This window comes from Lytechinus pictus, chromosome 2, assembly GCF_037042905.1.
Source record: "Lytechinus pictus isolate F3 Inbred chromosome 2, Lp3.0, whole genome shotgun sequence".
NCBI lineage: Eukaryota > Metazoa > Echinodermata > Echinoidea > Temnopleuroida > Toxopneustidae > Lytechinus > Lytechinus pictus.
In genome coordinates this window covers 66,627,372-66,655,235 of record NC_087246.1, presented here as the reverse complement: position 1 = coordinate 66,655,235, position 27,864 = coordinate 66,627,372, and the positions used below count along the sequence as shown (strand labels likewise).

At 37.0% G+C, this 27,864-nt stretch overlaps 1 protein-coding gene across 1 annotated transcript; it reads right to left on the bottom strand.

The window, feature by feature from the left end:
• Positions 1–665: 665 nt before the first annotated feature.
• LOC135153188 (uncharacterized) lies at positions 666–22,847 on the bottom strand. Its single transcript, XM_064095457.1, has 4 exons — positions 22,787–22,847; positions 6,729–13,301; positions 6,020–6,150; positions 666–5,483 (listed from the first exon to the last, which is right to left on the bottom strand). Exons 2-4 carry the CDS (start codon positions 13,151–13,153, stop codon positions 4,186–4,188), a joined length of 7,854 nt encoding a protein of 2,617 aa, XP_063951527.1. The 5' UTR covers positions 13,154–13,301; positions 22,787–22,847; the 3' UTR covers positions 666–4,185.
• Between the last annotated feature and the right edge of the window lie 5,017 nt (positions 22,848–27,864).

The following is a 27,864-nucleotide window of genomic DNA, read 5'->3' as shown; positions in this document are numbered from 1 at the left end:
TGCAGTAGGTGAGCTGATGTCATGGCCTGACTCTCCTTTTTTTATGCTATTCAAGAAATCACTATTAACATTTTCATAGATGAGTGTGTTAAACCATGTCGCCCTCGTAATGAATCAAATCAGCATATTATAATTATCTTGACAAGTAAATCTGAAGACAATACTATTGTTACATGTATGTAATCTTGGAGGACAAAATTTGAATAAACATCATTTCCTATAGTAAAATACAAAAGAATTATCAGCTCACTCATTGCATATTCATGAAGACCTGTTTATCAAAATAATGAAAAAAATTGAAATATCACAACTTTTTTAATTCATTGTCCAAATTTTAATCAAATATTTAGTGCTTGTCTGATTTTACTCTATTTGTTCAAATCATATTCAGCCTGAAGTACTCCCTTTAATTGAATAAGCTCCCAATCATGAAAACAAAATATTCAATATGTAAACTGAATTATCAGTGACATATTAAAAGGTTGAGTGGTCAATTTTTGATGAATAAAGTAAGTAAATTAATTATTTTAAAAAAAAATACCATAATGGATACCATTATTACTTTCATAATTCATACTATTATAATTATGATGATATTGCTGATGATAATAGTAAGATTTCAACTTAATCAAGCTAAAACACAAAATTTCAATTTGAACAATAGATAAGTTGCTCCTCAAGACTTTAATTTCACATGAAATATATGTTTTTGTTCGATCAAACCAAACAACTGGTCCAAAAAAAATCCATAACATCTTGTCCAAGCCAATCAAATCAGCTCTCTAACAATAGTACGGTATGCAACTCAAATGTTAAGATACACAATTATGTACGTACATGTAGCAGGGTACAAAAGAAAATTTACATTCCAAAACTAATGTAATACAACTACAGAAGGCAAAAGAAAATTCCTGCATATGTACATTTCCCATGAATAACATTGAATTTAACAGTAACAATAAGCTGTTCTACACAAGTACATGAAGTCTTTTCAAATCACTCTGGAATGTTAAACACACTACAAAAGGAAATACATGAGCAGTCGCTATACATGTAGTTTTTCAATTTTTTTTTGTTCCTTGGATGTTCATATTTTGACATTAGTCTCTTAAATGTGATAAATATATCTAAAAGAGATACAGTGACATCTCTCCAGAAAGCAATATCTATTAATTCAAGTTTGATTTTTCTTTTTTCGGGCAGTAAGGGGATATCAAGTATCAATTACCAGTACAGTGTATTATCATTTAAACCATATTATCTGATGAGCCGGTATCTTGAATAGAATTAAAATCATGAAAATAATATTTGCTCTATTTTTCCTATCAAATGATTATCTAAATGAACATGAACTATTTCTACTAGTCATGCTTCATTCTTGTATTAACAACGACAAGTTAAATTTCATGTATCACCCTTATTCACCCTTGCTAGTTTTCATTATTTGGAAAAAAAGGTATTGGAAACACCAAACAAAAGGAGGAAAACATGTACTAAGGCAAGAAGGATAACTTCTCTTCATGTAATGAGATGAATATACATGTATGTGCAACACTATTTTAGTATTTTAGCATAAAACAACAGAAAAAAAAACAAAGCTAATCATACAGTATAAAGTAGAAACAAAAAAACACACAATGGCATTAAGGTTACATTAAAAAAAAAATCAAATAAAAAAAAGTAGCAGATTTTACTTAAATATGTCCAGTCAATGCAACAGATTAATGAGAGTATGAAGGAAAAAAAGTGTTGTCCTGTACAAAATTTAACTGACATGGATAAAAGAAAACAATGGAATAGACAGATCTTGTATTAAAAATATTGGATTTTGATTAAAGCCTCTTTTCCGTTTGGTAAATCTCGTCAAAATTACTGGTCACTATTCCAATTTGATCTCATGTGTGGATGATATAAGTTAAAAAAAGAAAACATGTTTTAGTGGATGATTTTGAGATTTCACTGAACAAAATTGTTTGGACAGGATCCCTAATTGTGTATTTCTTGGTTTTGGTATGAATTCATTTCTCAAGCATGGGAATGGGCTGAACATTTTGAAAATAATATCTGTCTTTAATTTTCTGATACATGTATATAATCACTGCATTTATGTCAGAATTTTCAACAAGCCTTTCGAAAAGAAAAATTAAAGCATTACTGAAAGATGGTGATTAGGATCATCCAATGCACAATTTCAATGGTTCACAAAGAATCAGTGAAAGAAAACCAAATACTTTTGTAAGACTGGAATATTGGATGATAGCTCAATGTTATCATTGAACAATTCACCAAAGCTTTAGGAAAAAAAAACAACTTTAATTTTGAATGAGGCCGTAGCATCATCCTCGTGATGATCTCTTGTGCAAGCCTGGTAATCCAACACTTTATCAAAGCAAATGTATGTTAATAACACTTTAAAAAACAAAAATCGATCAGGAACAGATCCAGCCAGAATACTAGTTGACAAAATCCCATTTCAGGGGCCATGTTGTTTTTGTATAATAGTCAGCCTCTAAAAACTTTTGTGTCTAATCTGAAGAAATCCTTGCCTGATAGCAATCACATACCACCTGAAGTGTCTTTTAAAAACTTCCTTTTCAACCAACCATTATATAATATGAAACTTCTCATTCTACGTTGGAAAATGATAAGCAAAAATTATTAATCATATATTAATTCAATTATTTGAAAGACCAGTAGACTTATTAAATCCTTCAATTAATCAAGGCCAACAATATATGTATACCTATACTAGTAGTTTTTTTTCCAGTTAGGCCAAAGTAATCAAAATTCAACAATTTTTTTTCAATAATTATAACAACTTCTGTCATATCCGTTTAATTTAACACAGCCCTGTTTAAAAAAAACAAAAAAACTAAATGTCAACATGAAAAGTTACAATAAAAAATTCTTATGAACACGACTGAGATGGTGCAATTTGATGGGTCAAGAGAATTAGTCATAAAATTTTATAGTTTGTTATCTAAAAAAACAAAATTATGTTTACCACTATCTAGGAAATAACTATAAATTTGGTTTGTTCAAAATGCAACATCAATTCCAAATAATAAAGAGGAAAACCACTGAAACATAAAATCTAAACACATTTGCGGATAGCAGTAGAAACGTTAATAGCTACCATTTATTTTGATTAAATATATACAAAGCCAGTCTAAGAAGAATAGAACAAAAGGCACAGAGATTCAAATCACTTTTTAATCACACACTTGGTTTGATTACTACAGTGCACATCGAGTCTACCAAAACAATTTCCTACAAAACACATATTATAATAATCCATTATTTTTCAGTTATGAATTTTCAAGACATTATGTATCTCAGCCCTTTACACATTAAATACATCAATTACCAAAAAATATTATAACTATTTATATCTTTTCATATGAAATTTTGAATGCTATTATTCAAACCAAGAGAAATGCCAACCTCCTAAAATGAACTGCAAAATAGGGATGAAAAAAAAGGATTTCTGGTAGAAAAACAGTCTTTTCAAGTTTTCTGCAATAGACATTCTTTATAACACAATTTTGAGAAAAAAAAGTATTTCTCTAAAACCTGCAGTATTTTTATTCAAAAAAATAAATAAATACTGCAAAAAAAAAATGGGGGGGGGGGGAAGAAGGCATCTCGGAACTAAGAACATCACATTATGTGATAAAAATACAAAATAGTTTTTCAACTCTTAACAGGAATAACCTTGCAATACTTATGCTGTCTCCTGTTGGCATGTCTGCAATTTAAATTTTCTTTTGGTGTAAAATGTACTAATTATCATGAATGGTTATTAAACCAATTGGGTAGATGAAAAGGAAGATCGAATCTGACGTTTCCAAATGCATGTTAAAATAAAAAGATGATCATTTCACTCAATGAAATCTGTATAATGGTTAATGGCTTCTCAACAAGAAATATCTTGAAAATATGAAAGTACCCCTTAGAATTAACCCCATCATTCCTTCCTTTATCTAAAGATTGATCAAAATCATGTCCAGGGACTGGTTGCATAAAATCATCATAGTGGTAACTTTGCCATCAATGGTAGCTGCCATGCTCATAGTGCTCAACAAGCCTATTAGCATCACAACATGATGGACAGGTACCATTCAAGGTAAAGTCACCATTATCGTAAGATTTTGGCTATCGGAACATACATGTATTTTTACTCTTTCATTTCTTAAGAATTACCTTTTTCTTGATATGTGATCCAATATGAGAAGGCGTGTCCATGATGGTCAGAGTTCGAAAAGAACACTGGTTACACTGAAGGTACTCACATCCAAACCCTAATTCGACTTTCACATTTAAGTCCTTGGTGAAATATTTATGAAAAATTTCATCCTCAGTGAGGTAGATAGTGTTGGCATCATCCGTAGCCTTGATGTCTGGCTGATTATCAAGTTCTTCAGAATTTGACTTATCCTCTCTTGGGCTTTCAGATTTCATCTGCACAGTTTTGCCATGGTCTTTGGACACTTCTGGTATCTCTGTTTCATTTGGAGACATTGTATTCTCATGACTGGTGACAGGAGTGTCAGTCACCGATTGTTGCAATACATCTGTTGCTTCAGATGAGATCTGTAGGCTCTGGGAATCTTCTGGGCACTTTGCATTCTCATGGCTGCCAAGTATGTTATCCACAGGAGTGACCACCACCTTTTTCTCAATGTGATTCTCCAAGTGACCTTGCAAGTTATTGCCACGCAGATCCTTCCTCTCGCATTTTGGACATGAGAAGTGCTTCAGTCCGAAGCCTTTTCGTCCTTTCATTTCTACTGTGTAACACGAGAAATAGGTCTGCAGTTCATCGTAGAACATTTGTATGGAGTCTCCTGGCCTGCTACACAGTTCATCCATGTCACTTGTTGCAGGGATAGAGTCACTGTGAGACGGAGGGGTGGAAGCTAGTGATGAGAAAGCTGCATCTGGTGATGCATCTATGGCGTCAGCAACAGGACCATCTCCACAATCCATAACTTTGGAGACCACTGCTTCCTGCAATGTGTCAGCACAGTCAGTCAAAGCCGACACCTGATCCTGCAAACTATCATCCCGATTCACATTAGCCTGATAGCCCATGTCCCCTGCTCCTGTTGCATCTGCATCGCTCAAGGTGGATGTTTGCTGCATATCTGATGAATCAACATTGTCAATCCCTTCATTGGTGATATCATCTGCTGTTTGTCCATTTCCACCATGAGCTTCCAAAACATCATTGCATTCTCTAAAAGAGTCACTTACATCCATCATGTCAACATCATTCACTAATACACCATCTGGATGACTACCATCCACAGTATCCATCTGTTCATCTCCTGGTCCATCAGTAGGATCAGAAACCTTATCGCCCTCCATCTCTTGGTCTATTGGTGAAAAGCTATCCCTAGTTGTGGTGGTGCATTGGTCCGTTGATTCCTGAGTTGAGTCTTCCCAGAGGTGTACTCCATCACTTTCAAGCCCTTGACGGTCTGTAAAAAGTTAAAAAGTACAGAGATAGCATCATCAAAGGAGAAATCAATCTTGACATCAGGTTAATTTAAAAAACCAGAAAAAATTAGACAACCATGTAGAAAAAAAGGTCTTATGAGTTACAAACGTTTTACTAATGGTTTTTGTGACATCAAATGGGGCAAAAAGGAAATTATCAAAATTAATGCAAAACATCAATACTTGAAGTTTTTTAAAGAGTGAGCCCACCTGCAGCAAAAAATCAATCATGCCAAGTTCAAATGTCAGTTTTGATTTTTTTTCCAGAGCAGCTGTCATATGAACAGGAGACAATGCAAGTACAGTAAGGTCTGTTAAATTCGAAAATGAAGCAACTTCCAAAATAGCTTAGACTTATTAGAACTTACATTAACTAAAATTACCAAGAATACCAAAACAATGGGTAGGACATCTAAGTTCTAGTTGGCTGCTCACTGAGATAGTCAGACATGCCCAAAGTCCACTCAACCAAATTGACTGTATTACATTTATTGAAGAGGCAGCTGATATATCTCACCTTCTGATGCATCTGGGTTGAAACCAGAAGATTCTGGAATGTCTTGGGTGGATGGTACAATTGCCTCCTTGACCTGGCTCTGATGTGCAGCTGGAAGGTCACCAATGGGTAAACTCTCATCCAGTGAAGTTCTGTCAGTGAATTTGTATTAATACATTAAATAAGCAATGAATTATAGACTTAAAATAAAATGAGTATTGCACATTTTGCAATATTGCAAAGATCTGATGGCTCAATTTCATTTTGGTAGTAGGACCTAAAGAAACAAAATGTTGTGGTTTAGTTTTTAGCAAGTCCGAAGACTTGCTAAAGACTTAGAAAGACAGTCAAACTATGATACTTTGACACTCTTGCCTCGAGGTACATATTGAACAAGAAAAAATGAAACATAGGCAGATGATATAGTAGTCTGAACTAGTATTTTGCTACCCCTTTCAATGTTTTTTTTTCTTTTTAAAGAAAACCCCAGACATAATACTACAACAAAATTAACATAATAAAACGAATTCCTTGTTAATATATGCCCAACCGAAAACATTGCAACCTCTTTGTGAAATCATTTTATTGTTCTAAATCAACTTATTATCAGGGTGAACTTTTTATAATGTGCATTGGTATTATTATTGTAATATCATGGTATTGTATAAACAATGATGCTATGGCAGTCTCCATTACATTCTGCTAGAAAAAAAATCTAAATTTTATTCACCTGAAGTCCTCCACTTGTTGGGGTCTTGCTGTCTTCTTTGCACTCAGCTGAAGATGCTGGAGATGTGACTGAAGATGAGTGATGAGAGTATGTCGAGAAGCATTGAAACAACCAAAGAAACATTTCCTGGACAGGCAACTATGAAAGGATTTGACCTTTGTTCTCACTCGACATCCATCTACACGAAGAGTTCTTGTTCTGTGCATCCGTCGTCTCTGGAACATATTCTTGAGCTTAAACTTCCTGAAATCTTCATAGGTTGATAAGTCTTTCAAATGTTCTGTGACCTGCTTTTTTGGATGGGACTGATCTTTCTTGCTCCCAGATTGCAATAGGAATGCTCTGTGAGGATGATTCTTTAAGTGTACATCTGCCAAATGCGTGGCAAGGGTTCTTAGTAAATCACTTTTCCTGTCTGCCGTCATCACTTCTTTGAAATATCTGCACTGAGGCATTCTACAATGGAACACACCATAGCCGTAACCTCTTCCATTGACTTGTACAGTTTTGTTCTTGAGAAGTTTTCTAAACCTGAAGACTTTGGATATTTGCCTTGGTGTTAAAGCTATTACCACTTTGGTTTTGAGAGGTGTTGCCTTTAATAATATTGGTGAATCTTCACCTTTCTCATCCTGGATCAACACAGCATCGTCCTGATCTGTTTTCTGGATGGATTCCGAATCCCTTACACTTGTGGTAATATCACCAGTTTGTATGTTCTCTGGTTCATCCGATGACTTCTGAACTTCACCTTTGTTTTCTTTTAATTCTGTACTGTCACCAGATGGAGGAAAACCATCAGAACTTGTGCTTAGAATTGGATCCAATTCAGTGTTCTTGGAAGGTGGATCTTTCTCACATGTTAGGTCAGCAGCTGCATTTGCTGCTGGCAATTCAGATTTTGATATAACTTCTTCTTCAGGACTGGCTCCATCTGAATCTGTCTTTTCATTAACTGGTGAGTCAGATGATATTACTGGATTTTCTGATACAGATATTGTAATTTCATCATCACAAATCTTTTCCATATCCAACTTGTCCTTTTTATTTGGCGGAGCTTCCTTTGCACTTCTTGAAGAATCTCCCTTTCTCTTCTTTCCATGTTTATGTGGGTCTTTAGCCTTTCTTCTGACAACCTTCAACTCTCCCTCCTTTATCTTAGCAGGTACACTCCAGGCAGGCAGTCTCTTCTGAAGAACTGATCTCCATCTCTTGGCAATAATCTTTGACCTCCTTTGCACTGCTCTTCTCCTTTCTTTGATCATTGATTTATCTCCTCCTTCTTGGAATTCAATGGTAGTATCCTTAATCTCTTCCATTTGTTCAACATCTACCATCTTCCATTTTTCAAGCAGGTTTGGAAACTTCTTCCACAAATTGTCTATCTCTGCTCTAGTTAGAGAACTTGGTTCATCATTCTCTGTTGACATCTTTGTTAGATCAGGATCGGCGGATGATGAAGAAGCCTCAGCAGAAAACTTTGCTGCAATACTTTGCAAAACTTGTGGGGGCAACTTGATTGATTTATCACTTGCTAAGCATTTCTTTATTGCTGCCATGAGAAGTTCAGGTGTTTTTGTTTGAGATATAGGGACTGCCACCACCAAGGAAACTTTCTCACCAGCTTTATTTACTGCAACTATTTTCAGCTTCTTAACAACTGTTTCTTCAGTGCTCGGTGAGTAAGTTGACATGGTCTCTGCCATTGCTTGGTAGTCTTCTTTGGAAATAAGAGTGAAGAAGATGTGCTTTACAAGATGTCCACAGATACTCTTCTTGTAACAGCGAGACCTAGTACAATTCTTCCAGTTGCAAGTGTATATCTGTTGCACTTCACCGAGATGAAGGTTGGCCTCCTGCATATCTGAAATTGTAAAGTGTGCTTGAACTTGCGTAAATGTCAAGCTAAGTGGTCTTGGGATGGATTGCTTTGGGAACTGTGTGCCACAGTTTGCTAGCAACTGCATTGGTACGAGGATCTGAAAATGGACCCTGATGTGGCCAAGCATAGCTCGGATGTTCTTTACGACTCTACTTCCACAGGAGCGAAATTGGCATTCCATCACATTTCCAGAGCACCTTTTAAAGTAGCAAATCACCTGTTCTGGCTCCATAATCAGTGGCTCACAACTGAGAGTTGAGTTGACATCATTTCCATAATAGTCTACAAGGTCAGAATCATCCTGTCTTTGACCACCCTTTGTAGCTTGTGAACTTGACGGCATTGCCTTGTTGCCCACCTGCAGCTCCTCAGCTTCATCAATGATCTTTACATAATCAGAGATATCATCTTCAGTTATAGTGACTGGACTATTAGACATTACATCCGTAAATGCTCCATTTAATTTGTTTGAATCCTCAGGAGCTATTTCTTGGTGATCTTCATCCTCGTCACTACTCAGTTCAATAGGGGCTACTGAACCCTCTGGAGTTGAATCCTCTGGGGTTGACGCATCACGGTCTCGAAGATGTGAAAATCTCCGAGATGACCTCCTCCAGTGACACAGCAATTGAGACCTTGTCTTTCCATTATTCCACCTTCTTGTACTTTCTCCAGGTCTTTCCCGGTCCCTATATTTAGACTTCATTGGAATGCTGGCTGTTAAAGTTGAACCTTTCTTATTAGGAGACCGTAAGTGCTTAAAACCTTGCATCATGGTTCTCCCTCCCTTTGGTTTGGAACCTGCTGAGTCAATGGTACTGCCTGAACCTGGACCATTGTCAGAAACTGTCTGATGTAAGGTGGTTTCTTTTGGCCTCAGCGTCCCAAAGTAACGTGCATTCTTGGGTCTCAAAGATGAAAGTCTTGATCCAGCAAGATTCTCATAGTCCTCATCGCTATCACTTGCTCTGTACTTGTGTTTCTTTTTCTTCTTCTTCTTTTTCTTCTTCTTTTTTGCAAGGTTTAACAGTGCTGGGTCTGTTGTTCCAGTATATGTATCAAGAACGCCATTCTTTGAAGATATTGGAGGATTGTCTAGAGTGAATGGTGGAACTATGTAGTCAACCCACTCAAGCGCCTTTCTTGAGCAATCACTCGGTGAATTGTCACAGTGAGACCCTTTGTGTTTCTTAGGGAGAATAGCCAATTCTACTTTTGGCTCTATGTGCTTCAGAAGGTGAGAAACCAACAATGAAGGATCCTGTTGGTTCCTTACAATCCTTGCTCTGCAGAAGCGGCAGTAGACATACATGAAGTTCCTCCCTCCTGTGGGGTCTTTATAAAACTCATCAACAACAGATACAGGTGAATGAATCTTGATCTTTGGAATGATGGATGGTGCTTGTTTGCTGCACTGCTTCAGATGGAGATTCAACTGAATGTGTAGTGGGAAACAGGCATGGCATCTGGTGCATTCAAAGAAAACCTGGTTACTGATTGACGTCAAGTCGTTCGGTGTCAAATGCCCTCTTGACATTGCTGTTGTTATCACAACTTTGCATTTCTCTGCATCTGACAGGACCTTTTCTGTCTCTGTGTCTTGTGTGTTTTCATTATCTTTTGATTCAACAAATATTGTTTCCTTCTCTTGCACGATATATGTGTAAATTGTTTCTGGCAATGGCTCAGTACCAGTGGAGGTTGCTGTATCCAAACACACTTCTAAAGCAAAGAGCCCACCAGTCTTGTGCAAATTTGAAGATTTTATGTCCTGAGGTTTAGCAATATGGATTGGATGAGGAGTCGATGAGGCAGATGTACTGGGTAGAGTAGATGGAGTAGGTGGAACATCAACAGTGCTGACTTTAAGACTGGGAGAAGCAGTTTGAGAAGCCTGAACATTTAGTTGTTTATCATTGAAACTGGAGTTTGCAACAATGCTCCGTGTCTGTGTATTTATAGTAGCTGCTATACTCTTAGTTGAGTCACTTGCTGCATTCTTTTGGAGATCAGGCTGGCTAGCAGTTTGCATACTCCCAATTACTTGGGAACTTGACTGTGCAATATTTGGAATGACACTGGCATTCTTTTGGCTTGCATTTGGAACTGGTTTCTGAGGGATGGTAAGAAGGATGGTTTGCAAAGCTGGAACTTGCGGGGAAGATAAAATCACTGGTTGCTGATTCACAGGTTGTTGAATAGCTCCTGCTTGCAAAATATTGGTTTGTAGTCCTGACAAGACATTGGCTGGCTGAGGTATGGTTACAGCTCCTACAGACAGTTGAGTAACTTGTGGGACAGGTAACTGTGGGACAGTCGTAGGTGTAATGACTTGTGGGCTGGATAATCGTAGGGTATTGACACCAGACTGAATAACATGTGGGTTGATTCCAAGTTTAGAGAGATCTGATGCAGCAGATGTATTGATATTAAAAGGGATCAAATATCTGTTATCACCTGACTGGTAGACAGTGTAAAGTGCGCCATTAAGTTTGATGATTTGATTATTGATGGAAGGCAATGCACCTACTGAGACTAATGGTACTGCAGGTGTAGAGATTGTGGATCTTCCAGTAACACCACTACTAACACGGTTAATAGGATTAGCAACACCAGATGTTAACTGAACTGGTCTTGTTACTATGGTGCTTCCTATCGTAGCACTCTGCCCCTGAGTTGAAGCTACTTTCATAGAAAACGCCTTTTTTTCAGTTTGCAGAAGACCTTTAGTGACTATTTGAGAAACCTTTGCAGGAGATTTGGATTTCTGACTGTGTGGATATTCTGGTTGATTTGGATCATAATCATCATCGTCATCAGGTGCTCCTACAGGATCATTATCATCTGATGAACTACTATCGGTGGCAGCTTCAGTATATTTGCGTTGAGTAACTCTCCTTGAAGTTCTTCGCAAAGGCAATGCAGTTTCCATAGAAGTAGACGGTCCTGGTGCTTCCTTAGAAGTAGATGACCCTGAGGTTTCCTTTGAAGTTGATGGCACCGGGTTTCTATTGGAAGTAGATTGCATGGATATTCCTTTGGAAGTAGATGGAACAGAATGTGAAGTTGAACTCTTCTTGTTCACACTGGTTTGTTTGTCTGAAGATGTGCCACTTTCTTCTTGATCTTCAACAGTGAGGTCAATCAGACCTTTAGGGGAAGAGGATTTGTCTTGTGATTGCACATTTCTTGAAGCATTCTTCTCTCCATGAGTTTTATCACCATCAGAATTCTGATCCTTATTCTTCACCAGGAGGACCTTATGTTCTGTTCTTAAATGCTGGTAGAATTCAGCCATTTCCAACGACTTTGAACAGAATAGACAATCTACTGATTTTTGTTTTGACACTATTATCAGCTTATGCACCTTCAAAAGATGGATGTTGAGATCTGATCTTGATTTACTAATCTGACCACATCGAACACACTTGAATACAGTAGTCAAGTTTGGCTTCTTGTTAACACTTTTATGACTTTCTGATACAACGATAATGTCTTCATCTTCATCATCATTGGCAGTTGTCTTTTCATTATCATCATTCTTAGATTTTATGGAATTATTTTCAGTTTCGGATTCTATTGGCTTACTGCCTGCAGCATTTAGTTGAGTTTTGTCTGAGGGAGAATTTTCAACATGGTCAGCTTCCTGTAAACTGCTTGAACCTGAGTCTTGATTTTTGATGTCTACAACATCCATTGATACCCGTTTCTCATTTGAAGAATCCTCAACTTCAATGTCTTTATCTGAACTGCATCTGTCTGAATCTTGAGTTTGACTACATGAAATGGATATTTTATCTCTATTGCTTTCTGTTGCAACACCATCTTCTGCAGCCTCCTTGCTGGAGCCAAAAGTTTGACTAACATCATCATCTAACAATTTGTGCGTTTCAACAGAAGATATTTCTAATTTTACATCCTCTTGTGAGTCCTCTTTTTCTAAACTGACATTGTGGCTATCAGGAACATCTGAAAGGTGTGTATCATTAAACTCAAGGGAGGGTTTTGCGCCAACATCTGCTTGAATGGTGGTTTTATCAGGGCTGAGTGCATGATCCCCAGTAACAGTTTCCAAGACCTCCATGGGAGAGATTTTCTTTTCAACATCCTCTACTGAATTGCTGTCATTTCTATCAACAGTTTCACCTGTCATTTCTTTGACATTTTCTGTGTTACATGTTCGATCTGAAGGCGGCCTATCACTTTCAATATCCTGTTGTGGAACATCCTGAGTGATTCCTGCACATTTCTCATTAGATTGTACCTCTCCACTCTTACTTTCAGGGGGTGTTTCTTTGTTTTCCTCCAATGGAACTTTTGTACAATCTTTTGTGAAAACAACACCATTTGATTGTTGGCTATTGTCGTTCACCTGCTGCGCTCCTTGAGACAATATGACGTTGGATCCCTGATGGAAACCTTCAGAACTTGGAATACATGCCACTTCATCATCATCAACACTACAGGGCATGGTCTCACCATTTTGTATACAAGTCTCTTGAGGCTTAGTAGAGTCTTGGTGGTTACCAAAAACTTGAGCCATTTTACAAAGCTTGAAAGTTCTAGCGACTGCTCATGATGTTCCGGGAGCAATGGAAGCTTACTTCCTTAAACACAGAAATCTATGTTAAATAGCCATGTCTGTTTCTTGAGTGTCCTATGCTAACTCCCAGAGACAATCACTGAAGAATCTGCAAGAGAGAAAAGCAAAAACAATATTTAAGATCCTGCTTGGGTGAGCAATAAATAAGCTAGAATTTTTCATTAGCATATAGACAAACAATGTGGTTCACGATCCACGAGTCTCGCCTGATTTCGCGATCCATAAAAGATGCAATATGATCTTTTGACCCCTAGATGATCTTTGACCTTATCAACATCAAGAGCACACATGTGGTATTATCCAATGATTATTTGTACCAACATAATTGAAATGAGAGGAAGTTAAACAAAAACTTGAAAATGGACAGACATGATCTCATATCATTTGACCTTTCGAACCCTACATGTAGATGACCTTTGACCCCATCATCCTCATGAACACACATGTGGTATTACCTTAGGATCATACTGTATGTCCCAAGCGTAAGCAACATTGATGCAGAAATAAATAAATGAGAGCAAGTTGAAACAAAAACTTGATATTTTGACCCCTTGATGACCGTTGACCCATCATCCTCAAAAACACACATGTGGTATTACCCAAGGATCATACTGTATGCACCAAGTGTAAACAACATTGATGCAGAAATAAATAAATAAGAGAAAGTTGAACAAAAACTTGATATTTTGACCCCTAGATGACCTTTGACCCATCATCCTCAAAAACACAGGTGGTATTACCCAAGGATCATTTGAACCAAGTGTGATCAAAATTGATGCAGAAGTAAAGAAATGAGAGCAAGTTGCAACAAAACTTGACGTTTTGACCCCTAGATGATCTCTGCATGACCCATCATCCTCAACACACATGTGGTATTATATAAGGATGCTTTGAACCAAGTGTAGTAAAACTTGGTGCAGAAATAAATAAATGAGAGTTGAACAACAAGTGGAGCACCTCTGGCAGTCTCACCTGCATCACGCGACTCAATACAGCAGCAGTGCTGACTTTGAAAACTACTATGAAATAATTATTCACAGAAAACACCATTTATATAATGATACAAGACTATGTTCATTGACAATAAATGACATTTGACCTTGATCATGCGACCTAAGACTTGTCAGTAATACTTGATTACCCCTATATCCTCATTTTATAAAGTATATCTATAAACTTTGAAAGTTATGACAGCAATTTAATAATTACCTCCAAAATGGCCAAAATTCACTGACCTTAAATGACCTTTGACTTTGGTCATGTGTCCTGAAATTCGCATGAGATGTTCAGAGATACTTGATAACTCTTATGTCAAAGTTTTATGAACTCGATCCATACACTTTCAAAGTTATGATGGTTATTCAACAAATACCCCCAACTTGGCCAAAGTTCATTGACCTTTGACCTTGATCATGTGACCTGAAACTCGCACAGGATGTTCAGTGATACTTAATTACTCTCATGTCCAAGTTTCATGAATCAAATCCATAAAATTTCAAAGTTATGATGGTAATTCAACAAATACCCCAACTTGGTCAAAGTTCATTGACCTAGCATGTGACTTGAAACTCCGGCAGGATTTTCAGTAATACTTGATTAACTTTATGTCCAAGTTCTATGCACTGGGTCCATATATTTTCTAAGTTATGATGACATTTCAAAAACTTAACCTTAGGTTAAGATTTTGATGTTGATTCCCCCAACATGGTCTAAGTTCATTGACCCTAAATGACCTTTGACCTTGGTCATGTGACATGAAACTCAGGCAGGATGTTCAGTAATACTTAATTAATCTTATGTCCAAGTTTCATGAACTGGGTCCATATACTTTCTAAGTTATGATGTCATTTCAAAAACTTAACCTTCTGTTAAGATTTGATGTTGACGCCGCCGTCGGAAAAGCGGCGCCTATAGTCTCACTCTGCTATGCAGGTGAAACATAAACTTGATCTTTTGATCCCTAGATGAACTTTGACCGATCATCCTAAACAACACACATGTGGTACTACCCAAGGATCCTTTGAACTCCTTGTTTGAACCAAGTGTGATCACAATTGATGCAGAAATAAACAAATGAGATCAAGTTGAACAAAACTTAGAAAGATGAATATGACCTCAAATCATTAGACCTTTTAACACCTAGATGACCTTTGAATTTTGATCCCATCATGATGTGGTTTTACCAAAGGAAATAGAAATGAGAGCAAGTTGAAGAAAAACTTCGTTCAGGCGAGACCAAAAAAGGGGAAGTGGGGACATTGCATCATATCAGCCCTCCTAATATTCATGACAGCCTACATACTATTTTCACAAAATATTAACTTTTAAATTAAATAAATTCATTACTTATCATATTTCAATGAAATTTTCAGAGTTTTGCTTTGTGAATTTTACTAATTTCTTTTTTACATGATTTAGATATCAGTTTCAGCCAGTATATATAAAAAAAAATATACATGTTGTCTACGTCAATTCAATCATGATATTATACAAGAGTCAAGATAAGTAAAAATTTAACTAAGTTGAAATAAGACATCATAATCAGTATAGATAGGCCTACTCGTTACACTCATGTTTGTTGAGAGTGTGGTACCACGTTCACTGGCGTAAATCCGTGTTGAGGGGTGGGGGGGATGACTGAAATATTTTGGCTTTTTTTTTTGTTATCATGTTTTTAGATATGCAAGGAATTGTAATTGATATGTCCACAGTGGCATACCGTGGGTCACGGCATTGTGGGGGCACCAGCAAAATTTTCGAATCACTGAGTGAGCGCGCGAAGCGCGCTCGGTTGCTAGTTATTCTGACCTAATAGAGACATTTTAAGGACAATATCATTGAACGGATATGTATCTCACCCGGGGGGCCACTTCCATTGACGAGTGGATACCATGCGCGACCATGGGGTCTCGAAAAGCACCCTAAACACGTATTTTCCATATTCTGAAACTGATCAAATAATGCGAGCGCGAAGCGCGAGCTGAATTTTTTATATTCACACCTAAGAAGTGACATTATAATCAAATTTGTGTAATCATGATAGGTACCTGTCTCGCTAAACAATGCGAGCGCGAAGCGCGAGCTGAAATTTTCGTATATTTTGACCCCAAACAGCGAGATTTTAAGGAATATAATTTAGGAATCCATTAAGAGTATGCATATCTCACCATAGTCATCTAATGCAAGTGCCAAGCGCTTGCTGATTTTATTAGAATTACATCTGAACACATGAAACACTTTTTGTACTCATTGCAATCATGATTATCATACGCATCTCACTAATCAAATATTGCGAGCGTGAAGCGCGAGCTGAAAATTTAGATAATTTAGATAATTAAGACCTGAAGTGGGGCATTCTAAGGTTTCTTTGTAGGAATTAACTAGGACCATACGTATTTCATTAACCAAATGATGCGAGCGCGAAGCGCGAGCTGAAAATTGTTGATATTCAGATCAGAAGAAGGGACATTTCAAGGACTGATTTTAGGAATTCATGAAGAGCAGACATATCTCACCAATCCACTAATGCGAACGTAATCACGGAAGGAAATGTTTTTATATATACGAAGACCTTAACATTGGGCAATCACCTTTTTAATCATGTAAAAGAAGCTCATGTCACTACATAAAACAATGATAACTCAAGTGCTAGGAAATATATTTAGTTTATATTGACTTGAAAACGGGATGTTTTAGTACAACAGGATTATATATCTCGTTGAACAGACAATGCGAGCACCAGGAACTATGAAGACGTAGGCCCTGGGCAAATTATGTTTCATGAAGTTATGATAAAAATATTTCTTATGTAATGTAACATAACATAATTATAATACAACATTATAATGAATAATATTTTCTTCTTTCCCACTACGTTTCTCTTCCTTTCTCCCTCTTTTCTATTTTTCCCCATTTCCCCGTTTTTGTTTTGGTCAGCCGATGGGGGGGGGGGGGGGGGAGCATGTGCCCCCCATGCCCCCCCCCCCGTAGTTACGCCACTGTATGTCCATATGGCAAATACCCCTCCAATATTATTATCTTTTTACCCCATGATGGTTTAATTATTTATTAGAGATTACATTGAAAAAAAAATTGACATTCCATCTTAATCCCCTCCCAAAGACCCCAACATTGATGAATTGGAAGAAACAGGGATTTCTCTTCAATGTTATAATAAGGACATAAGTATTTCGTTTGGAAATGGTGAACTGGCTCTTTATTTGCATTTTATGATTCAATAATATTGTTTTATTTGTTAAGCGGTATTTTAGGAAGAATTTTCACCAATAAAACAATTATCTCTTGTGATTTTTTTTTTATTTCTTTCGTAAAAAGTGGGGGGGATGTTTGTACAGGCCATCCCCCCCTCCTCGAAAAGTGGGGGGGGGGGGATATATCCCCCCCATCCCCCCCGGGATTTACGCCAGTGACCACGTTAAAGACGAGCCAACACAATATCCGGGGGGGGGGGGGGCACTTCCATTGACGAGTGGATACCATGCGCGACCATGGGGTCTCGAAAAGCACCCTAAACACGTATAATGCACCCCTTAACAAGTCTTGGCGTGAGAAACCCTACCCAGTCAGAAATAGCGGACCGTGACCCGGAGAAGACAAAGCATTGGAGGGGCACTGTATTGTTTGTGAACAATGCTTTGTCTCCTCCGGGTCACGGTCCGCCACGGCTACCCTTGACCGGTATCGTAAACAACAGGTATTGGAAACAAAACGATACTCTTGCCAAGTATTCCCTGAATTGACCCCCTAAACAAGTACAGCGATATTTTTATTGTTATGTCACGGACGTCGGTTTTACCTTAATTTACCTACATCATTGGGTTATTTAGTACAGCCTCACCTCCCACATCTCGCGCAAATCGTACTCTAAACACGTAGTGATGATTCTTGGGGAAAAAATTACATCCTTTATAAAACATTTTAGTCTTAATTTTTTCACCCTCGAAAATTTGACCCTAAACACGTAGCTTTTCTAGTGTAAATAGATACCCTTTTTTCATAAGTTTAGCGTTTTTGACACCCTTATTACGTCACGTACGTAACGTGCCCTATCTTGAAAAAGACATCCTTTCTACGCGCATGGTATCCACTCGTCAATGTAACTGCCCCCCCCCCCCCCGGCACAATATAAATTATTCATTTCAAAATCGAGCGAACGTAGGGGGGTGTCACTCTCCACATGGCCTGCTACCCATCCGCTTCCAGAAAAAAATCTTCGAAAAGTGTGCCACTTCAGGGAAGCATTTCATCAACACTTTTGTCCGACAAGTCCGACCTGACAACTTTCACTGGTTCTGATTGGCTGGCCGAAGCACTGTTGCTATGGTAGGCCTAAAATGTCGGATAAAACGGGACTTGTCAGCACTGAACTAAAATACGTATTTCTAGTTCAGTGCTTGTCAGACGTTTAATCTGACAAGTTCCGTTTTCATGGAACCCTGACCAGGCACTGCTGTCGACGTATATAGGGTTGCCTTTTCTGCACAGTTGTCTCGCCACTTGTAACTGTTATGCAGATTTCGCGCAAAAAATGGAGAATTAAAATTTTCAACTTCACCAACTTTGCCGAGATACATAAATCAGAAAAAAAAACATTTGCGATGGCTAGCGAAACCCTAAACCTGGAAGAAGGAACAATTAAGAATGGGTTTCATCGGGACCGGCTTTGGGAAGCGGGAGTTGTGGAGGGTTGGAAAGTCTTGGTGTGCTGTTCTTAGGGGTCCTCGGGCTGGCGGGCATGTGGCTGGTTCTGTGGACGGGTGTATGTTTTATGCACGGGTCTTTGGTTTTACCCTTTGTTTTGCATGTTTCCTATTGTCTCATCCTGACGTTCACGTATGTGGTGTGAATCCCCTCCCCACCCCCCATGGCATATTTTGTGCTCAGAAGGGGGCAAGATGCAATTTGGGGGGGGGGGCAGAGGGGAGGGCCGGTGAATTTGTGTGCAGAGCGGATGGATGGGGGTTGTCCGCGGAGTCGAACTTTTGTGGTGTGTTTGCGAGTTTGGGGGTCGGGTTGGGGGTCCCCAGCCCCCCCCCCCCCCCCATGGAAGTTGCAGCAGGGCTTTACAGGCTTCCGTAGCTCTCTTGTTTTAGTAACCGATTTTGGTGGGACTACTTCTAGGATTGATCCTCTCATTTTGCTCATTGTTTCCATGGCTGATTCTCTCTTTGATTTCGGTTTCCTCAATGCGTCACAGTTTTTAGCGGGCGGGGGACCGCTATCTATTTGCCCTCATATCATTATGTTTTTTTTTTCATTTCTCTTTCAGTTTAATTGTATGTGAATGTGCCAGTTTTAATGTGCGAATAAAGATTATAAATAAACCCCTAAAAAAAGTTGAGTTTGAGAAAAGAGTTTGAAAAGAAATTTGAGTTTGGCCATTAATTTCTCCCAGCTCCAAATTTTACACAATGCATATTTGATATCATTTAAAAGATCAGTTAATTCTCTATAAATGATACCATGCTTGTTATTATCAAGCCATCACGAAAAGAGCAGGATTCATAAGTGGATACGGTCTTAATAATCTAAAAGCTGCAACACGAGCAGAAATATAGTCATGAAGGGTCAATAAAGAACACGATTCTTTTGTCTGTGTCAATAGAGATGAAAATCCATTCAAATCAAGCCCCTGCTTCTTCATTTTGGATTTACGGTGATTTATGTAGTGTGAGATTCTGTGAGATAACATGGTTTGAGCCAGCATGGTTTGAAATACCCATGCATATTTGTTTATTGTTATGTGTTTGCTTGTGCAGAAGTGTGTTTGATTCCATGTTAATGTTGATGTTAATAAGGTGCATAAAAACAAAAGAAACCGCTGGGAAACTCATTCATCACCACGGGAAAAAAACAGTGACTTTAAATATTGTGTCGTTTTGCAACTTTTGAATTTTGACCTTGCCCCAAATTTCAAGGCACTTCACCTCCATGTGAACCATAATCATATCATGTAGGATCATAGGGTACCATTCATTTGTATAAATTAAATCACACATTAATATTCACGAAAAGTTCAAGTTCGTCGTTTATTCATCCATATTGGAAATTTGTTTTGTTCACAACTTCAAGTCAATAAACGTAAAAAAATGCCATATTAAACATATAAAACCATTAATACTAAATAGTAATACATTTATAAGAATTAAAACCGAGGAGGGATATATCGATCAAAGTCAGATTTCAAACTTTTTTTAACTTTATATAAGATAGGTTGAGGCTATTCAGCTTTTTGTTTGTCTTTACAAGTCTGATGCGGAAGAATACGAACCGAAAATTGTCAAATTGACTGGTTGCGAATAAGACCCCCCCCCCCCACCCTGAACTTTACCGGTTGGCTGCAAAGCCATAGTCTAGTCGCCATGGTTCGCAATCTTCCGCATCGCACGTACGTATACTATTGCTGACCTTTTGCGTGAACAGCATCAGACTCGTAATTAAAGGGATGCTCCAGGCTGAGAATATTTCTAAATAAATAGAGTAAAATTCAGAGAGCAAAATGCTGAAAATTCCATCGATATTGGAAAGCAAATAACGAAGTTATTGAATTTTAAATTTTAACCAATATTTTGCGAAAACAGTTATATTCACGTCGTCATGAATATTCATTATAGGTGGGCTGATGATGTCACATCCCCACATTCCTTTTTCTTATGTTATTACATGAAATCATAATTGTTTAATTTTTTCATACATGTGTAAATGATGTCCATTATGATGAAATAAGTTGCAGCAATAAATAACTAATGCACTTAATCAGTTGTCAATCCAATTGTTTTAGTTCTTGGTTGAAAATTTTTGAATAAACCTAATTTCATATAATAAAATACAAAAGAACAAGTGAGCATATAACATCATCAGCCCATCTAATGAATATTCACGAAGACATGTCTAGAACTGTTTCACCGGAATAATGCAAATCTTTAAAATTCAATAACTTCGTTAATTATTTGTTATCCGATTTTGATCAAATTTTCAGCATTTTGTTCTGTAAATTTTACTCTCTTTATTGGAATAAAATTTTCTTCAGGCTGGAGCATCCCTTTAAAGGCAAAGACATAAAGCTGCAGTCTCGATCCGCCTCTATAAGGCTCGCTACGAATGGCGGTTTGAAAAACATGTAGTCCCTACATATGTATTATCTGTAATGATCTGTATACAAATGCTTGTATCGTGTACGTGTTACATTCAAGCCTTTATTATCAAGCATGTCAAACCACGCTACCACTTAAAGAACATGCAAGTCCACCCCAACAAAATTTTGATTTGAACAAAAAGATAACAATCCAACAAGCATCAGAATCGGCTGTAAAATAGGAGAGTTATATGACATTTCAAAGTTTTGCTTATTTTCACATAACAGTACTTATATATGACATCCTGGTCAGTATGCAAATGAGGTGACTGATAATGTCGCTCACTCACCACTTGTTTGTATTTTATTATATGAAATATTCTAACTTTCTCGATCCTCATTGGAAGGTGAAATAAGTTTCTTCTTCCACGCACATGGGGACGTTTAAGTGTTTTAACATTGTATGGTTCAGTCGAAGCTGGTCCTTATGGTCAAATCTGTAAAAAATGAAATATTATATAATTCAAACATTAAAAAAAACACATAGTGAGGGATATCATCGACCAATATGCATGTTGCCGAGTTGTGCATATAACTGTAGTTTTTGTGAAAAATAAGCGAAACTTTAAAACGTCATAACTTTCTTTTTTATTTTAGATCCGACTTTGACGAAATTTTCACCGTTATTCTTGTTTGATTTTTCTCTATTGATTCAAATCACCATTTTTCTGGGGTGGACTTGACCTTTAAGTTCTGCATGCTGCGCATAAAAAAGCCAAACGGAAATTTAAACACATCGCCAAAGCCTAGTCTGCAAAGACTCATATTAACCAATAATTTATGGAAGAAGAAAACTGCCAACTCTTGTGTGCCAAACAATTTGGTAGAGGTAGCCACAGAACATCGTGAATCTATATAGTCTTAACTAATTCAGACTCTGCATTATGCACTACAGTAGTACAGTGTACTAGACAGATACGAATTGCCAAAACCAAAGGTCTATGCCTGCAGACTAGCAAAAGCCCTCAGTGTCATGCATTATCCATCCAAACTCCGTTCAACCGGAAAGATCACACACACACACTATCCACACTACAGCCATTATCCCAAATACTAGTATATTTCAACACATGCACACCCTCCGATCGTACACACAACTAAACAACGCGCTTGCGTCTAGCAGCGCATACCATTCGGCCGGCGAAACTGCATGGAGATTCAAATATATACACGACACTCTCGGCACACACACACACTCAATATAACACTGCACATATTTATACGAAACGCAAATCTTCCACAGAATATGGATACTTCGCAGTCTAAACATGACATTTCAACCACGATTTTTCACTCTTTAACAAGTTGTTTAAATTCACTCCTGAAGTCACAGGTATATGCACAAGAGAACATCCCTTACAATACGAAAATTACGCTCGAACCCGGTTTGGATAGAATAGAAAATCGAATTTCGTTACCTAAAAATATGATTATCGCACGGCATAATGGTGCTTCTTCTTGGTACGGTGCATTGTGGGTAATACGGTATGCAAATAAAAATTTCCCATGATTCCTAGCTCCTCGAGCGCAATCGTAAAACGTGGATTTCATTGGCTGAATCCGACTCGATGGCGCAGCACGGGACAGAGGAATGGGAATATGATACGGTACCACTAGCGTACCTACGGGGGGGGGGGGCACTCTGCCCCCCCTGACGAGTCACAACCAATGCAAAAGACGTATCTTTGCCCCAACTGACGGGCTTGAAAAACCTTTTTTGCCCCCCCCCCCCTGACGAGCTTGAAGACCTTTATTGCCCCCTGACGAGCTTGAAGACCTTTTTTTTTTTTTTTTTTTTTTTTTTTTTTGCTTGTCAATTTTTTTCAGGTACGGAATACTTTATTTGTGATCGAAGACCTTTTTTTTTTTGCTTGTCAAATTTTTTGGCAGATGGTTTTGCCCCCCCTGTATATATATATATACATATATACACTGTTTAAAAAAAAACCTGATTTTACAGAAAAATAAAAGAAGATTTTGCAGAAAGCAATAACAGAATCATTCTGTAAAACAGGAATTTTTCTGCAATTTTACAGAACAGGTCTGTTTAAAAAGGGGAAAAGAGTGTTTTATTTAAGGAAATTTGTAAGATTCCATACACCAAATACCAATTTCCTGTTAGATTACAGGTGTTCTCGAGACTCTGCTGCAGGAACTTCTTTTATTTTAAGGATAGATTTTCTAACAGTGTATAAATTATATACAGTGCGTCCCACAAAAAACGAAACCGAGATTTATCGAAGATTTATCATAACTTAATCACAAGTACAATAGACAAATGACCTACCATTTTAAAGCTTAGAATTTCCTCTTTCATCTGAAATTACTTAGATTATTTCTCATTCACGCATGAGTGAGCAAAATTAATTTAAAAAGGGGATACCAAAAAGTCACTTGGCGGGCCGTATCTAGGTTTTAAAAAGAAAACCACATTTTTAAAAAGTTCAATATCTGCTCTTTAATTTGATACCTCAATTACAGAAAATGGTCAAGAAATAACAAAGTTCTGGTTATTTGAAATAAGGCTTGAATTTCAATAATTTCATAAAATGAAGAGGTTTTACAGAGTAGCGTTCAAACTCACTCGACACTCCGTTTTGTTGACGATCAGCCATGCATTTAGTCTTTTGTTACCGTGCGATAGCCTCTATGGGAAACCGATGAAAACACGTTTATTTAATGAAATTATGGAAATACAAGCATAGTTTCGAGGGATCATAACTTTTTTACTTCTTGACCATTTTCTGTGATTAAGGTATCAAATAAAAGAGCAGATATTGAACTTTTTAGTCATGTGATTTTCCTTTTGAAATTCAGATACCCCCCGCCAAATGAGTTTTTGGCATCCTTTCTTCGAATTGTTTCTGCTCACTCAAGCGTGAATGAGGAATAATCTAAGTAATACCAGATGAAAGAAGAGATTCTAAGCTTTACATTGATAGGTCATTTGTCTATTTTATTTATGATTAAGTTATGATAAATCATCGCTAAATGTCGGTTTCGTTTTTTCTGGGACGCACTTTATATCGATGAATAAATATATCGGTCAAGTGCATATGGTAAAAAAGTTGATAGGATCTATAATAATTGTGTTATACAGGAAAACATCATATGGAGGATAAGATTCTTCACACATAAGTGGGGAAACACTGCCATTTAAAGAGAAAGTGTGGCCAATTAAAGGAGTACTCCAGGCTGAAAATAATATGATTATTCCTTTGAACTTCCTTCGTGAATATTCAATGAGCAAATTGATGACCAGGGACGTTTTATAATTCGGAGGGGAGCAATAAAAAACTCTCCTAAAACTTTGAAGGGGAGTTTTTTTGTCCGATTACAAAATGGATGGAGAAATGTGTTTAAGTTACAACCAACTACCAAAGGAGACCAAAAAATTCAGATGCCCTATATTTAATGCAATATCTATCTCATTTTAAATTTGTGTTATTGCTTAATTGTATTGTGTAATTGTGTGTTATTTATAAAACCCTGACTGAGAATGAGTGTTTCAAGGCTGGCTCTATAATAGTTCGATTGACCGACACTCGTTTTAAATTCAAGTTAAGCGATGTCAGAGTACATGGAAGCATGGACCTACTAGGTCCATGATGGAAGTAACTTACAGTGTACGATGTTGCTTGATTTCTAGTTTTTTTCTGAATGCATCACACAAATCCATTTCGCTTAGGCAGCGATAAATCACTAATGGCGACCGGTATATAGCGAGGGATCGCTCTCGCTCCCCCTGGACGTCATACGACATATCCCGAATTGTTCTTTTGTATTACATTATATAAAATTATGTTTATTCAAATTCTGTCCACCATGAACTAAAAGAAAAGATTGAAAACGAATTCAATTGATTAGATAGGCCTATTCATTGTTGTATGGGACTACATGTTTTTCAAACCGCCATTCGTAGCGAGCCTTATAGAGGCGGCGGATCGAGACTGCAGCTTTATGTCTTTGCCTTTTTAAAGGGATGCTCCAGCCTGAAGAAAATTTTATTGCAATAAAGAGAGTAAAATTTACAAAACATAATGCTGAAAATTCGATCAAAATCGGGTAACAAATAACGAAGTAATTGAATTTTAAAGATTTGCATTATTCCGGTGAAACAGTTCTAGACATGTCTTCGTGAATATTCATTAGATGGGCTGATGATGTCATATCCTCACTTGTTCTTTTGTATTTTATTATATGAAATTAGGTTTATTCAAAATTGTTCAACCAAGAACTAAAACAATTGGATTGACAACTGATTAAGTGCATTAGTTATTTATTGCTGCAACTTATTTCATTATAAGGGAGACATATACACACGTCTGAAAATATGAAACAATTATGATTTCATGTAATTACATAAGAAAAAGGAAAGTGGGGATGTGACATCACCATCCCACCTAAGGAATATTCATGACAATGTCCATAATAAACTGTTTTCACAAAATATTGCTAAAATTTACAATTCAACAACTTCCGTTATTTGGTATGACTGAAAATGAATTGAATTTATTTGTTTTCTTTCATATACTCACTTTTTTAACATACAAATCAAAAATACAAAATATAACTACAAGAACAATTACAAAAAATCAATATACAAATCAATCGAGCTTACACTTTCAAATTGGAAGTAACAATACAAACAATACGGTATACAATTAACACATATAATTGATTTATAAATCAAAGCCTAAAAGGTAGTTAAAGTATATAAATGGTTGTCTACGTATGCTAAAAAGAAAGAAAAAAAATGAAAAAAGAGACTAGCTGAGGAGCGAGGCTTGTATGTCTGGTCTGACGCTGATCTCACCTCTCGAACAGAACGCAAAACGAAAACATGGTAAAGAGGAGATATATGGAGTGTAAGCAGAGATTGGATTTCAGTGATGATAAATGCATGGTCATATATGGATAATGAAAAACTATGACTGAACAAGATGAATGGGGTGGGGGATCCACGAAGAAAGAATAAGATGTACAAAAGAATATTAAAGGGGAAGGGGAAAAATATTAAAAACGAGGAAAAAGGGGGAATGGGGGAAAGGGCCAGAGGTGGGATCTGTGTAATTGTAAAATATTCGAGGGGTATGTTTGGAGTAGGAGGAAAAAAGTGATTTTTATTTACTTTCAGTTTTAATACATTCAAGCTTAAACTCTCTCTTATATTCAAAGGAAGAGAATTGCAAAATTTGAGGGCAGTGAATATGAAAGTGTTCTGTGACAGTGTCGTACGAGTCCTTGGCAGGTGATACAAATTAAATTGTCTGTTTGGTATTAAATGGTGAATTTCATTATGTGCTCGAAATATATTGAAAACGGAGGGTAATTCGTGGTTGTTATATATATACTGGTACATTTCGCAAGATTTAATCGATGAATATCATTAATTTTTAGGATATTGTTTGTAAAAAAGAGGCCGTCTGTATAAATTAACCTAACTTATAATCCGCATAGCTTTTTTTGTAACAGTAAGAAGTTATTCAACATATATGATGCAAATTTTAATGAAATTTTCAGCATTTTACTCTGTGAATTTTACTCTGTTTAATTAGATATAAACATTTTTAGCCTGGATAATCCCTTTAAATCTTCAGATACAGGCTTAAAGGGATGCTCCGGGCTGAAAATATTTATATCTATAGAGTAAAATTCACAGAGCAAAACGCTGAATATTTCATCAAAATCTGATAACAAATAACGAAGTAATTGAATTTTAAAGTTTATCAATATTTTTCTTATGTTATCACATGAAATCATAATGCTTCATTATTTCATACATGTGTAAATGATGTGTCTCCATTGTGATGAAATAAGTTGCGGCAATATATAACTAATGCACTTAATCAGTTGTCAATCCAATTGTTTTAGCTCTTGGTAGAAAATTTTTGAATAAACCTAATTTCATATAAAAAAAGAACTTGTGGGGATATGACATCATCAGCCCAGCTAATGAATATTCATAAAGACATGCCTAGAACTGTTTCCCCGAAATAATGCAAATCTTTCAAATTTAATAACTTCGTTATTTATTATCTGATTTTGATCAATTTTTCAGCATTTTGCTTTGACAATAAAAAAATAAAAAAGAGGTACTCGCTTTCAAAGAGGGGGGCACACTTATGTTAGAACGGTATATTTACATTACAACTTTTGATTGTGTCTCTCAATAAGGGGGGCACGGGCCATATGTGCCCCCCCCCCCCCTGGATCTGACAGTGGGGTAAACAGGACGTACTTCACATGTGCATGGGGAAGTAAAGAAAATTATGAAATACAACGGATACTGTACAGGCTCGCACGGCTCCCACACAATCCCGCTGATGGTGGGTGCACTCACCCGCACGTGCCCAAAGGTAACGAGTGAATCCTAGTCTGCAGACAAAGACCTCAATACACAAAAAGAAACTCCAGAGTTAATCGACCTAACAATATATTGATTTGAATAAAGAATGAGCGATCAGACGTCGAGCAGAACGCTGACAACATAAAA